The 14342-nt window shown below is 53.0% G+C and overlaps 1 protein-coding gene across 10 annotated transcripts in view; it reads left to right on the forward strand.

Moving 5' to 3' along the window:
* The window catches only part of HDAC7 (histone deacetylase 7), a 91494-nt gene that overhangs the window by 61497 nt on the left and 15655 nt on the right, over positions 1 to 14342 (forward strand). For 9 of the 10 annotated variants that reach the window (XM_056322383.1, XM_056322379.1, XM_056322385.1 and 6 more), the window contains 2 exons: positions 10632 to 10828; positions 12476 to 12566. In XM_056322383.1, the coding sequence (XP_056178358.1) occupies positions 10632 to 10828; positions 12476 to 12566 (288 nt within the window). Of the gene's footprint in view, positions 1 to 10631; positions 10829 to 10904; positions 11052 to 12475; positions 12567 to 14342 lie in introns of those variants that run through there. The other variant, XM_056322389.1, reaches the window with a different exon arrangement.

Here is a 14342-nt window from a genome sequence, read left to right on the forward strand (position 1 = left end):
CGCCCTGCCGACTGCTGTTTTCTCCTGCATTTCCCCAGGCAGGCTATGGCTGCCTGTATTTCACCAGGTCCTCATTGCATTTCTTCCCCCCCAGCTCTCATGGAGACCCAAGCCTGATGACTTGGCCATGCTGTTTCTTGTAGCCTGGGTGGCATTCCCTGGCTTCAGCATTGTGGATCTCTTCCCAGCATCTCCCTCAGCTGCTTATATGCACCAGTGCTAACCCAGATTTACCCCCCAGGGTGGCTGTCACTGGTATCCTCATGGTGTGGCAGAAGAGGGCTTGTTATATCCAGGCACATTTCAGCCACCTCTGCATTAAGGATTGATGCATGCACCTTGCCCAGCTGCAGAGATGCCAACTTTGAGCCAAAGGCTTGGCTTTCCTGGCTTCGTCGCGAGCACCCAGATATGGGAGGCAGTGCCAGACAGCCACACAGTGAAGGACACCAGAAGTGTATTGTGCAGGAAACTGAAAATGTTGGAGCTACCTTCCTCTGCCATAAATAGTGCTCATCCTGAAACCAAGTCTCCGCTGTGCGTGCTGGTGATCTACAGCACTGGCTGGAGGGGACGCTGAGATGGAGTGCGTAGTGGTCAGGGACTGCCATGTGCTGTCCCCTGGCGTCTTTGGGTCTCCCCAGTTTTGAAAGTCTCCTTGCTCAAATGCCTGATGGTCAGCACTGGTGCAAGCTTTGGAGTGAACTCCAATTGTGCCCTTGCTGATGGTGGTTGAGCAGTCTGTAGATCCACACACTGAATTTTGTTTGTGCCTCTTTGTGTGGGATATGTCTTATTCCTATAGAGCTGGGACTGCTGGTGTTTCTCCCAGCTTCTTGTTCTCTGCGTTGTATTGGGCCTGAGGGTTTTTTGGTTTTTTGATTTTCTAAATTTTCTTTTCATGACTGAATCTGCCTTCCAGCCCAGCCTTGGGCCTTGGCCAGCATTTGCCAAAGGGATTTCCTTCTCTGCAGCACGCAGAGGCTCCAATTAATGGGCAGGTCCTCTTGAGTAGTCACTTACTGAGAGTGGGTATTGTGGGAGTCCAGGTTTTTTGTCTCAGCACTTCCAGATCAAGCAAGACACTGCTTTGGAGCCCTGAGCTCTTCCCTGGGGACTTATGAGTCAAGCTGGGCTTTTGCTGTTTTGCACGCAGCAGTTAAAAAAAATAAATATGTAGGCTGAGCTGTAGCGCTGGTGACAGCAGCCCCTGTGCAGTGGTGACCCTTCGCAGGTGGTGCAAGGCAAAGCAGGTTGTAGGTTTGAGCCAAGTGGGTGGAGGCATTGCTCTGTGCTGTGCCTGCAAGTTGCTCCATGCCTCGGTGGATGCTCCCAACAGTGGTTTTGTGCGTGCAGGGGGTGAGAGCAGCAAGAACCCCTCTGCAGTGGCCCCTGGACAGGCTGCAGGCAGCCGCGTGGTGCAGGGCAGAGATGCTGACAAGCCCATTGGCGTGCTGTCCAAACCGGTTGGGAACATGCTCCTCCGCTTATGCAAACAGCTGGTAATTGAGGAGAGGTTCATACAATCGTTTGATCTCTCCTCTGCTTCCCTTGGCACAGAGGCCGCATCCTCTCATGCCGATGTAATCAAACGAGGCATCCTGTGCCAAGAGGGTGCTTGCTTGCTTCCTGGGAGCGTTTGGCTGTGTCTGTGGGGCTGCCAGGCGGCTGTGCCTCTGTTGGCAACTGCCTGTTCAGAGAACAGAGACCCAGAGGAGGTTATCTTGCGAGGACCAGTGCCAAACCCTCTCTCCAAAGAAGATCTCTGTTGGCTGTAGGCAGGGAGATGGTGCTGAGGCTCTAGACTGGACTGTGGCCTCTTGCCAGAAGCCTGGCCGAGTGAGAAGGTGGGGCTGTTAGAAGACACCGGCCTCTTCCAGTTCAGGCAGAGCAGGGGTACTTGCTTGCCTGGAGATGCTGCCTATCATCTACATTTGTCTTTGCCTGTGGGCCTTGGCAATATTTAAGATTTCAGGAGCACACCGCAAACCCTCACGCCTTCTCTGGCAGCTCCTGTAGCTGTGTCCGCAAGGAGGGGACATGGGTAGTGGGAAAGCATAGCAGTCCTCCATGAGGCAGGAGGAGCAGTGGAGCTTAGCATCAGCTGTGGAGAAGGGCTTCAGGGGAGGACCAGGAGGAACAGCACTGCCTCCCCATAGCACAACTCAGGATAGAGTGATGTGTGCGGCTACACCAACCTGCTGCTGGTGGTACTCAGTCAGGGAGTAGCCAGCAGGCCGCTGGGCTCTGCGACCAGGTGGGGATGGTTGGAGGGGAAGGAGTCTAATGGGATGGGCTGCACCATGGGGAATGTTTCCCTTCTGGGAGGGGAGGACTTTTCCTGAAGCTCAGGAGTTTCCAAGAGCAGAAGCTGCCTACGCTGTTCTGGGGAGCAAGAGGCACCACCAGGCAACCTTGGCTTTCCTTCAACAGAGCCCTTTGGTCATGAATTTCCCTCTGTTTCGGAGGAAATGGCAGTTATTGCGAGGTTTCCTTGGGGATACCTTGCACTCCTCCACACAGCATCCTCCCCTGCGGGGTGTTGTGCTGCTGTTTGGAATGGGGTTTTCAACCGGTGGGGGTGGGAGGATGCAACTGCTGGCAGGAAATGACTGCCAGAGGTGTCCAGCTGTGCCAGAGCTGTGGTGGGGTTCGAGCCTACTTGCTGTCCCTCTGGTCCCATGTCCTGGCTGTGGTTGCATGAGATGAGCTCTCCAGTCCCAGCTTGCACCTTGTGCTGCCCACACTCAAACCATGTGCCACAGGGACCTGATCTTGCAAAGAAACTGATAAAAATGCTGTTTGTTTACTTACTTACTTTAGACATGCACAAGCAGACATATACCTGCCTGTATAGGCATGGGTAATGGTGCCATATATCATGGCACGACCAAAGAACAGCTGGCAGAGTTTGGAATGCCTTACAGTGGGATTGCAAGCAGCTATTTGTGAAACCACAGCTGCTATATTGCCTGCCTGTGATGTGATTCAATCCTGCCTGTGCCCAGCTCTTTCTGTGGCTTAGTACCTGTATGTCTCTGACCAAATGATCCCAAATTTAGACTCGAAATCTTTTGTCAGGTTTTGCTGTGCACATTTTGCCTCTGCATGTTCATGGTTGGGGTGCTTTGAAGGCTTTAAAAACTTATCACTGGGAGAGAGGCAGCATCCAGGGAACTCGGCCCCTGGCACATTTGCAAGTTGCTCCGGTTCCTCTGGGAGCTGTATGTGAGCATAAGGCACATTATTTGGTGCTTTAAGTCCTCCCTGCAGTGATGTTTGGGTCTGGTATTAAGGTTTGGGGCTTTGGCATAATTTAGCATGATGCAGGGTTACCTTGCGATCCTCTTGACCAGCTTTGCCCTGCAGGCAGAACACTTTCAAGGCCAATCTTAACATGCAGATTTGAGAGCACATGGAAAACCTGTCTTGAAACAGGCATCTAAATGCACTGGTGTGGATCTGCTCACCCCACCAACTGCATCATGGGGCAGCCCAGGGCCCTCACGTAGATCTGGGCCAGTGAGGAGGGGGTTCATTGTTCAGGGAGAGCATCGGCACCCACATTTCTATTGCGGATGCATCCGGACCACTTCCATGAATGTTTTATCCAGTCCTGAAAGGTTCACTATACCTCTGCCTTTGGCAGTGGAGTCCTGCCTTTTGCTCTGTATGGATGCTGTGGGAATGTATAGCTTGATCCCATGTCTGATAAGTTTGGATGGGAGCACTGATTTTGGGGTGTGGGTTGAAACACAGAGCATTAAAAGTAGCAGCAGATCCAGGTATGAAGCTTTTTGCTCTGTGTCCCTGTAGTGCAAGCTGGCCTCAGTGCACCCTGAGATCTTTGGGTCCTGGAGTCATGAGTTTCAAAACATTACTTAGGCACGTTTTTGGGGAGAAAATTCCATGAAGGGCTGTTAAATGTCTGACTCAAAGGTCATGAGCCACAAATAATCAGGGGAAGTATCTTGCCCTGACCCACTTCCTGAGGCCTGATGTGAATCTCATTTATAGGCTTGAACAGAGTATTTTCTGATTTATGTGCTTGAGATACCTAAATAATGTGCTTTGCTCACAGGTGTATGTGCGTAATCTGAGTGGTTTCAGGTGTGTTGCTTTTAATCCTGGTTCATTACTTTAGTTGCAGGAAGGGTTTTGTGATGCATGGTTGACTTTGCCAAACTTTAATCATCGTCTGTTTCAAATTTTTTTCTGAAACTTTCTGCCGAAGAAAGGTTGCAAGAATCAGAAAAATATGGCTTTACCCTTGTGGAAAAACTCTTGGGGGGGCTTTTCATAGAGAAGTATCAGCCTTTCCTTGATGTCTGGTAGGGAGGAGAGGGATCCACCCACATCTGGCCAATTCATAAAGCCCTTGAAACTCCCAGTTAACATACTCCATAAAGAGTTATCAGAATTTGGCAACTGCCTGCTCCAAACATTACATCTTCCCTGAGCATCATCTGTTCTCTGATGGCTCATATGGGATGCTGCATACAGCCTCTCTGCTCGGGGACAGCTGTGGCGGTGCAGGGCCTTCCCCAGAGCTGCGTGGTGGCTCCCCTGTGCTCCCCCGGCAGCTGCCTGGCAAGTCGAGGAAGGAGGAAAATGCCCCAAACGCTCAGATTCCACAGGGCCCTGCAAGGAAGCCCCCCAGGGACACGCAAGCGGATGGAGGTAGGGGAAGCAAAGGGGCTCTTTGCTTGGGGTTCCCACTGTCCCCCAAGAGCTGTGAGCCCCAACAGTAGTGCCTGTGTCCCCATTTCAGGTGTAGCTGGGCATAGATACCAGGGTGATGCTGGGTTTGTCATTTTTGCTTGTCTTTTGGGGGAGCATAGTGTTTGGTCCCATAATTAAACCCAGCATCTTGGTGTATACACCCCAGGGGCCAGGGCGAGGTTATGCGAAGTACCCCGACTCTGGGATTTCCTATTTCTTGAGTTCTGGTTTTGTGATCTTCATGTTATTTCAACATAGTCCTTTTTGTGTGGTTTCTTATTTAAGTGTTTTTAATTTGAACAAATTCCCTCCAGCTAATTTTTGTTACTTGTGCATAACTCTGGAGGAGACCTTTTCCTTTAATAAAAGAGGAATGTTTTTAATCACGCGCATTCTTCAACCCAGCTGAACTCTGAACCTTTCACAGATAATCAACATAAGATGGGAAACGGTTTTTGGAAGAACCCTGCCTTTAACTGCTGCTCAAACTTGAGACAAAGCTTTTCGCTGTGTGTGATCGCCTCATGGGTGGCACTGGCATGCAGCACGGTAACCCAGCAGCCTGCCTTCATGGCAGTCAGGGCTGAAGGCAGGGATGCACAAAAAGGCGTAGTTGGGATGCGACTGGCATGCTCCTTAATAATCTGCCCCCCTGGTTTGTTTGCTGCTTGTTTTATTTCCCTCTTACATTTGCTGACAGCTGATCTTGCCTCTAGAAAAATCAGGAAATGCCAAAGCAAAGATTTCTGTACTCCTTTTATTTTTTTGGGGGGAGGGGGGGCGGGGTGGTGGTGGTGGTGGTGAGTGTGAGTGTGGGGCTGGCTGGCTGAGATGAGCAGCAGCATGACCAGCGGTTTCCCCCTTTGGGGAGTGAGCAACACAAGCACCAGAGTACCACTGTCAGCCTAGGAAACTCTCTGGCACCAGATTTCACCCTGGCCAAAAGCTCAGCAGTAGTCCGAGAGGTGCTTGACTGTTTGCAAAGTGGGGAGCCTGTCGCTGTCTGCATGCTTGCTCCATGTCTCTCCCCGCTTTGCTGGTGAGTGCGTGGGCTCTTGGAGCACTTTGCCTGTTTTCCCTGTGCTGTACCATGCCGGCAGCCTGGAAGATGCTGGTAACCCGTGCCAAGTTGTTGAACATAGAGCTTGCGTTCATGCTCATACTGCTGAAGGCTTTCCCAGGGCACGCTGGAGAGAGACTCTGTGCTGAAGCTCCTCTTGCTGTGTTGCAATCTCCCCATCCCATGGAGGAAGGGTGGAGCTGCAGCAGCTGCTACCTGCCCAGGTGTGGAGCGGTTTGTTCAATGGGCTCAGCAGCCCTGGGTAGTCTCCTCCACATGCTGGGACTGTGGTGTGGTTCACTTCTGCTTCCTCCTAGCACGCTGGCATAGTGGCATTTTCCTCCTGGTGACCTGGATGCGCAGGGTGACCCAGAAAACCAACTGCTTGGTGCCACAATGATGGGACATCCCTGATGCTTCTGCTTTACTGGTGTGCCACATGGTACAAGTAGGGGCAAGGCAGCAAGTGATCCCCATGGCCACCTTTGCCTCTGGCTCAGGATAGAGGCTGATCTGTCTTGCTTTGCACCGCAAATACCTCCTGGGTTGTCTGAGCTGAGCAAATAAGCTTTGAAATGAATGATTACTCAGCAGAAGCAGGGAGAAGACTGAGAAGGCATTATGTCCTTGCAGAGAGGCTGAGTTTTGCTGTGTTTCAATGGCAGGGTCATTTGCCCTGCAAGCGTTGCCCCAGTCCTACCACGCTGCTGCTGGTGACATGGTGGCTGCTGAGTCCCTGCCAGCCCCGGCACTCATGTGAAGAGGCACTTGCTACCAGCACCAGCCTTCCCATGTGAATGTTCTTGCGAACTAAAAATAATTCACAAAAATGTTGGCAGCTGGACATCCAGCTGGGAGAGAAGCCTGTCCCAGAAACTTTCCGCCTCTTCCCTGGGTGGGTGCTCCCAGCTCACTTGTCCCTCCCTCAACACTCAGCCCTGCTCCTGGCCATGGGGGTGAGGAGGATGATGGATTCAGCCTCCCGAGGCTGTATGGAGCCAGCAGAGCGTCCCAGTCTCGGCCTGTGTGTCCCTGTCTCAGCCTGTGTCCCAGCCTCTCTGTTGCCATGTGTTGTGGTGCTGGTAGCTCGTGAGGGTCTGTAAAGAACGGGCAGGAGCCATCAGGGGGCTGGGATTTTGGCCGCCTTTAGGTGAGGGGAAGGGGAGGAGCTGCTGATCTGGCTGCCTGCCCCGTGAATCATGTGTGAGCATCGGAGGCTGCGGGGAGGGGAGTTGTTTACTGTAACTCTTGGCAGAGGTCCCAGCATGAAACCCCAAATGAATTCAAGCTGCAGCAGGAGGTCATGGCTGAAACAAACAGCTCCCAGGGTACGAAGGGCTTTGCAAAGGGGCCCAGAGCTGCTGGAGCAGGAGGAAAGCAGGGCATCCCTGGGGAGCTACGATGCACAGGTGCCACATGCCAGAGAGGTCCCGTGCCAGTGCCTGAGGCTCCTGCCCAGGGCCTGGGCTGTGCTCCCAGTGCTGCTGGTCCTAGTCCACCCTTGCCACCCTGGCACTCTGCATGTAAAGCACTGTGTTTCGAAGCTCTGGAAGACTGCCCTGAATTTTGTGGATTTAGTCTGTGCTGGCCAGGAGCGAAGCTGTTATGTCTTTGCACAGACTGGGATGCCCAGTCACCCCAGGGCACCCCAGGGAGACAGTATGTGCTCCCACAGTGCCTTTCTTTTCATCCCATCCTCCCTTTCTCCCATGTCCTGAAGATTTTGCTAAAATATCTTGACCTGAGCAGCCCTTGTGTACTGTGAGGTGCTCCCTGCACCATCGATGTGCAGAGCTGGAGGGGCATGGCAGGCAGGAGGGTCCACGCAGCCTCTGTCAGCAGCTCCTCCCTGGCTCCAGTGCCTCTTGGCGATGGGGATGCTTGACAGCCTTTTTCCTGGCTCCGGGCAAGCGGTGAGGAGTTGTTTTTCTGGCTGCTGGCCAATGGCCTGCCCGTCCTCCCTCTCCCCCAGCACACACATTCCCTCCCACTTCTCCTCTTCCACTGCTTCAGAGTTTGTTTTTAAAAAGACTAAAATAAATGAGGTAGAGAGATTCCCAGAGACCCCACCAGTGCCTTCCTCCTTGGCTCTGTGCTACCATCTGGGTCTCCCCGTCTGTCCCTGGAGGGGCCCATAATAGCCCCTCCTTCACCTGTGGTTGCCCCTGAGACCTTCTCGCCCCTTTTTGCCCTGGGAAGGTGCTGGAGGGGCAGCATCAGGCTGTGTTGAGCCTGAGGATGCTGCCAATGGGGAGGCGAGAACAAGACTGCTGCTGTTGGGCTTTGGCTGATGGGAGCTCCCCGTGGGCATTTTTAGCATCACAAGTGGAGAAAGGCTGTGGCCACTCTTCTCCAGATGTCATCAACTCCGAGGGCGAGGGCGGAGGCAGTGGCTCGGTGGGCTGATCCCTTCCTCCTCATACCCCTACTTTCCCCTCTGAATGATGATTCTTCAAGTAAGCAGCCCTCTTCAGTGCCTTAAAACTGAGCCGATATCTGCAGTCCCCTGGCAGCCCTGCTGCATTTCCTAGCTCCTGCCCCTTCGTGGTATGCAGTAGGACAGTTAACATTCAGCTGGAGGGGACCAGGGGATGGCTGAGCTTGAGCAAGTTCCTGCAGACAGACAGCATTGCATGGCAGGGATTTGGCTCAGCTGGGAGCTGTCAGAAGTCCCCATTTGTTTCGCCTACCTGTAATGAGATTTGTTCATTAAAGTCTGTCCTTGTCTGGCTGCCAGCAGCCCGGCACGTTGGATAGCACTACATATACCATGCCACTGCCTCCCTCCAGCCTTCCTCCCACTGAGCGTCCCCGGGGGGTTTGACCAGTGCCCATCACTCTGGTATCTTCCTCCTCCTCCCTGGGAGATGGGAACACATGTGAGCTGAGAAGCAGGAGGCGACAGCCCGGCTTATTGCTTGCATCCTTCCGAATTGTTGATGTTTAGCAAGATCTGAGGCCCTTGGGGGATTGCTGAAGCTGGGAGGTACAGCCTCCCAGGGTGCCAGTGCTGGCACCATGCTGCAAGGAGATGGGACCGAGTGCAGCAGCCCCTTGGGTAGCGCTGGGATGAATTGTCAGCCCTGTGGAGAACATCAGCCTTTTCAGGCCCCCTGCCTGGCTTCTTGCAGGCGTTGAAGGGCACATGGTAGGCAAAACAAAAAGCTGAGAGAAGACTAGTGGTCTTCTTGCTTAGGATAATTTCACTTGGGCTCTTGTTTGCTCATAAAAATGCAGCTAAATGTGCTTATCTGCTTTTGCCATGCCTGATCCCCAAAGGGGGCTGTGGGGCTCATCCTGCCCATCTTGTGGCATCGCACCATGTTCAGCCCAGAGGCACTGGTGATAACAGAGCAAAGGAGCTCAGCAGCTTTTAGGCTGTGGCTGTTAATCATCCTCAACTTCCATATTGGGCCAGTTATGGTGGGGCAGGCAGGGTGCAGCAATTAGAGCCAATTAGCCAGAGACAAATTAAATCCCAGGCAGTTATCAGCAAGATGGAGAGAGAAGGGAGTAAACCCTGTGATGGGGTTTCCTGGGGACATCAGGTTCTTCCCCACCAGGGGCTGATGTAAGGGATGTTTCTGTCCTGGAGAATTAAGCTGGTGCAGAGAAGCGTTTGCCCTTTACCAGAGGGAATTTTCCTTGCCTGGACCATGCATGAAAGGCAGAGCTGGCCCTGTTTCAGCAGGGCTATGCGCCCCATCCCCGTGGTCTGCAAGGATGTATGCCTGCAGTTATTAATAGGCCCTGTGCCCTCCTTGGGCACATGCTTGTGCTCCTTTGCCTTGCAGGGAGGCATGGGCTGGGGTGAGAGTGTGCTGGGTTTCCCTCTGGTAGTGCTGTGTAAGTGCTGCATTGCAGGGCATGAGCCTGCGGAGATTTCTTCTGCAATATTGCAGTCATCAGCACAAGCCCCCAGATGCTGTTGAGGCTGAGGTTTGAACAGACAGGGCATGGTTCTTTGTCTATAAAATAACGTTTGCATTTGTGGGTTTTTTTGAAATGTAAAATTTTTCGGAAAATATTAATTTGTTTCCTGCCCACCTGCTTATTTCCAGCATCCCCTGTAGTGCAGTGCCTGGGGTGAAGCTGCAGTGGTCATGGCTGCTTTGCACCCAGCTGTGTTTGGTTTGTGGGATGTCATGGGCCCATCTGGGTTGTCCAGTGCATCCTTCAGTTACTGTCATGCTCATTTGTCCCCTTTCTGACTGCACTTGGCCGACTCACTGCCTGCTTGCTGTGTTGTTTGGAGCATCTCTCTGCAGAGGTGCAGGAGGACCAGTGCAGCTGTCATTACCCACATGGCTCGGTGGCTCATCTGCAGGTTTGTCTTCTGTTTGTTGCAGCTGGAGGCAACCAGCTCTGCTCTGCACTGGCCTGTGGCCTGTGCAAGATAAATTAAGCAAAGCTTTAGGAGCTGGTCAGTGAAAATCCCCTGCTGCAGTGGGTGCTCTGATGCTCTGTGTAATTGGGACTATTTCAGGTGTTCCCACGAGGACAAGGGATTTACCATGCAGGGAGGCCATATGTCCAGGCATGGCAGGAGCATCTTAAATTCACAAAGCAATTCTCAACTGTGGTGTCAGGAAGAGCTGCCTGCAGCACCTTGGAGACTCTTCAAAGGTGTATAATTTACAGAATTTTCTGCCCAGATGACAGAGGAGGCTTTTGCAGGCAGTAGGTGGTGTATGGCAAGCCCTTCTCAATGGCAGGGCATGTTCCCCACAGTGCGCTTCTTCTGTATCAGGATATATCTGGGCCCCATCCTGATGCTTTCCCTACCTGCCTAACAGGGTGGTCTGAGCTGGACAGGGACTGAGCTGTACCCCTCTTTGTGTCTTGACAGCTGCTGTGAACCCCTGCACCTCCCCACGGGTGCCCCAGACCGCTCCCATGGACCTGCGGATTGGGCAGCGTGTGGTCAAGCCTGGCTCTGACACCACCTTGCTGGCCCTGAAGCACACGCAGCAGCTGCAGCACCAGCTCTTCCTCGCCAGTCTGCACCAGCAGCAAGTGGAGCAGCTCACCCACCAGCACGTGAGGGTATGGGCGCCCTAGGGTGCAAAGTGGAAGTACCTGCACCCACTTCCAGTAGTGGCTGGGTGAGGACTGGGCAGTTTGATGAATTAATTTTGCCCCCAAGGCATGTACCGTGCATGTCTGCCAGCAGTGCCCTGCATTGGGGCTGGCTTTGTCTGAGCTTCTGTCTCTGGCAGGGATCAAGAGGAAGAGGCTGGAAATCCCAATCCCAAAATAACCTTCCCAGGTGAATTCCTTCTTTCCCCTGAGCTGGAGGGACTGTAGTGCTTTTTAGCCAGCCCGGAGACCTCTCTGGTGCGATGACACCACTTAGGGAGTCAGGCTGGGGGAGGGGTGGTGCCGCCGCCTTACTTTTAGGCCAAATCTCCATCCTGCCAAGGCCAGTGGGAGGACTGGGGCCTCCTGGGATGTGCAAACCAGGGAAATGTTTTCAGCCACATACCATGTGTGCTGAGTGAGGAGCCAGAGCAACTGGACAGGATGCCTGGTGTCTGTGATCTGCCACTCTGCTTGGCCACCGCTGTTTCTCTGCCCTAAAGGCATGGCTTACTCACTTTACAAACTCATTTGCTTTTCTGGGAAGCCTGCACCGAAGTTCTCTAGTGTCACCCAGAATAGCACCCCTGCCCTGCACAGCCGCTGCTGCCAGACTATGCGTTGTCATAAAATTACTGCAAGGTTTAGCTTGGACAGTTCCTCTGGAGGCCCCTGCTGAGGGCAGGCCCAACTTCAGAGGTAGGGCAGGTTGCAGAGGACCACATCCAGGCAAGTTGTGACCATCTTTAAGAGCAGAGACCACCCTTGCCTGTCCCAGTCACAGGGCTGCGCTGTGCCCATGGCAGGAATCAGTTCCATATATGCAGATGGGATTTCCCTTGCTGCGCATCTGTCCCGTTGCTGCTCATCTTTTTGCTGCACTCCTTGGAGGGCCCTGGTCCCATCTGCTCTGTAAAAACCCCTTTGGATGGTGAGAGATGCAGTTGTACCCCCTCTCCTCTGGACTAAACAAGCCCAGCCTCATCCTCTTCTCTCACGTCCCATGTGCTCTGCCCCTGAGCGCCAGCCCTGCTCTCTGTGTGTGGCATGGGCTCACTGGTTCCAGTAATCTTACCTGGAAGCCCTGGTGGACTCATACTGAGGTTTTCTCGGAGAGGCTGAGCATCAGCTTGGTCCACACAAGGAGAGTTAAGATGCTGCTGCTGCCATGATTGTTGGGTGCTTAAGAGGCATTTGTGCTTTCTGACCTCTCTGTGAGGTGGGACCAACTCTGAAAAACACGAAGACCCAAACTTTTAAGACTAGTGTAGTAACCCTTTTTATTCAACTATGATTTTTATTTTTTGTTGTATTACAACATGCCCTAGCTACAGATGTGTCAAAACACCATGAAAGGCAGCAAGTTGAAACAGACTGCTTTGAGTTTTACAATGTCCCTGGGGAGAGCAACTCTGGAGATTCAGGTTTGCTATGATGACACAACTTGACACGTTCTTATACCCATCACATTTCCAAAAATGACACAACTGCTGTTTCGGACATGCTCAATCACCATGTCATTGTGCCTTGGGCTTGGGGAGGGGATAGGAGGGCTTTGGTCTACACTGGGTGAAGCTAGGGTCTCCTGGTGTTGATGTCCCTCTCCTCTCACAGGTGACCATGGAGTCCCCGCACCGTGAAGCTGAGCCTGGGCAACAGGAGCAGGAACTACGGCAGATCCTCAACAAGGACAAGAGCAAGCGAAGTAAGAGCCTCCATGTGTCTGCTGCCTGAGGAGCCATGTCCCTGAAGCCAGGGTACTCTGCTCACAGAGGGAGCGAGGTCAGAGTGGCTTTTAGAAGGGGTCTGAGCAGGTGATTCTGCCCTTAGCCAGACGAATCTCTGCTTACTCTTGGTCTAAAGGCATGTGATAGCATCCACAGCACTGAGTATCTCTGTCCCGTGCATCAAACCGAGCCGTGCTCTGTGTCCATGTGGGGCCATAAGAACAACTCCATGTCCACAGGGAAGTCCGGACATTCTGAGCAGCAAACAGCGATGCCAGCAAGTTGCGCTTAGCAGCTGGCAAGAAACTTTTTTTGGCCCTGCCCTGGCTGGTGGTGTCCTTAGTGATGCCAGCCAGACGGTCAGAATAGCTCTCCATGCTAATGTTGCACTGTGCCCTACGGCCGCTGCAGCGGTGCTATCCGAGCTGATGGTGCTTGTGACTGCACTGAGCAGGGCATGAATTTGCCTGTAGAACTTAAAAGCCCTAGGCTGGAGCACCGGTGGCAGTGGGGAGAGGTTAGTGAGCTGCCCCCACGCTGGCCAGGAGAGTTTGCAAACCCTGTCGGCTGTGATCTCCCGGCGCCATCTAGTGCCAGGCGCTGCAGGTAGCGCGCAAGGAGCTCACCGAGTTTTTAGATGAGCAGAGCTCTGCATCACAACCCAAAGATGCAGCTGCAGCATGCATCGGGCACACTGCACCTGTCCCAGTGTCTGTGAGCCTACTGTCCGCCTGCCCATCCAGTCTGAGCTCTGTCAGGATGCTGTTATTTTCCCTTAGCTTCCAAGTGGCTGTGGAGCACAGGCTGCTCTGCCGCAGTTTGCAGGGTTGATGGGGGTAGTTGCAATGCTGAATACACAGTGCCTGCCCTTCCCATGCCATTCCTGAGCAAACAGCTCCTGCGAATGCAGTCAGCTTGGCATGGCTTAGCAAGACAGCCTACACACAGCCCTTTTATGCAATGTGGGATTTAATCATACAAATTCATTACTTAACTTGTGCTCAGAGGTGCCACATGTCAGAACAGAAGCGTGGAGCATCCCTGTTGTAACCACAGAGCGTTCCTGCTTAAACAGATGGTTGGGGATATGGCTGAGGTTGGGTAGGAGCATGGGAACAGGCCCTGTTTTGAGGTGGGAAATGGCATGGGAGGCTCACAGCAGTCAGGGACTGGCCATTGTAGTACCCAGCAGCAGTCAGACCTCTGTGTGTGGGTGTTTCACCACTGTGGTGGAGCCAGGTGTTGGACGTGGGTCACTGGTGTTTGTTTGCCAGCAAGGTGTGGTGAGTCTCATGCTTTTTTGCATCAAGAGATTCAGGAGCCTCAGAGCTGGTCCCTGAACTTTTTGGAAGTGTTTTCTTTTTCTTGCTGTCTCTCATGCAAGCTGTCCCCATTTGTGAGGGCAGAATACAGCTGTGCAGGGGGTTGAGGTGCAGGACAGGCTGAGCTGTATGCTGTTAACTGGAAATTATCAGCATGTAACACGGGCTCAAAGAGCCCCAGGGCACAGTGTCTCTGGAGAGGCTTCAGAAGGATCCCATGCACCTGTGGGAGTTTTGTTGCTACTGTGTGAGCCATGTTGTGCTTTCATGCTCTCTTTATTCTGTGGATGTCAGCTTATACCTGCTCTCTCTGGCTTAGATGAAGCAGGAAGATCTGCCACTGAGAGCTGCCTCTGGCAATGCTGTGCCTCTCACCAGCCATGTTCCCAGTGCTTAGCAAGCTGCATGCGAAAAGATCAGGCTCCTGAGGTG

Source organism: Falco biarmicus, chromosome 19 (genome assembly GCF_023638135.1).
Source record: "Falco biarmicus isolate bFalBia1 chromosome 19, bFalBia1.pri, whole genome shotgun sequence".
Classification (NCBI taxonomy): domain Eukaryota; kingdom Metazoa; phylum Chordata; class Aves; order Falconiformes; family Falconidae; genus Falco; species Falco biarmicus.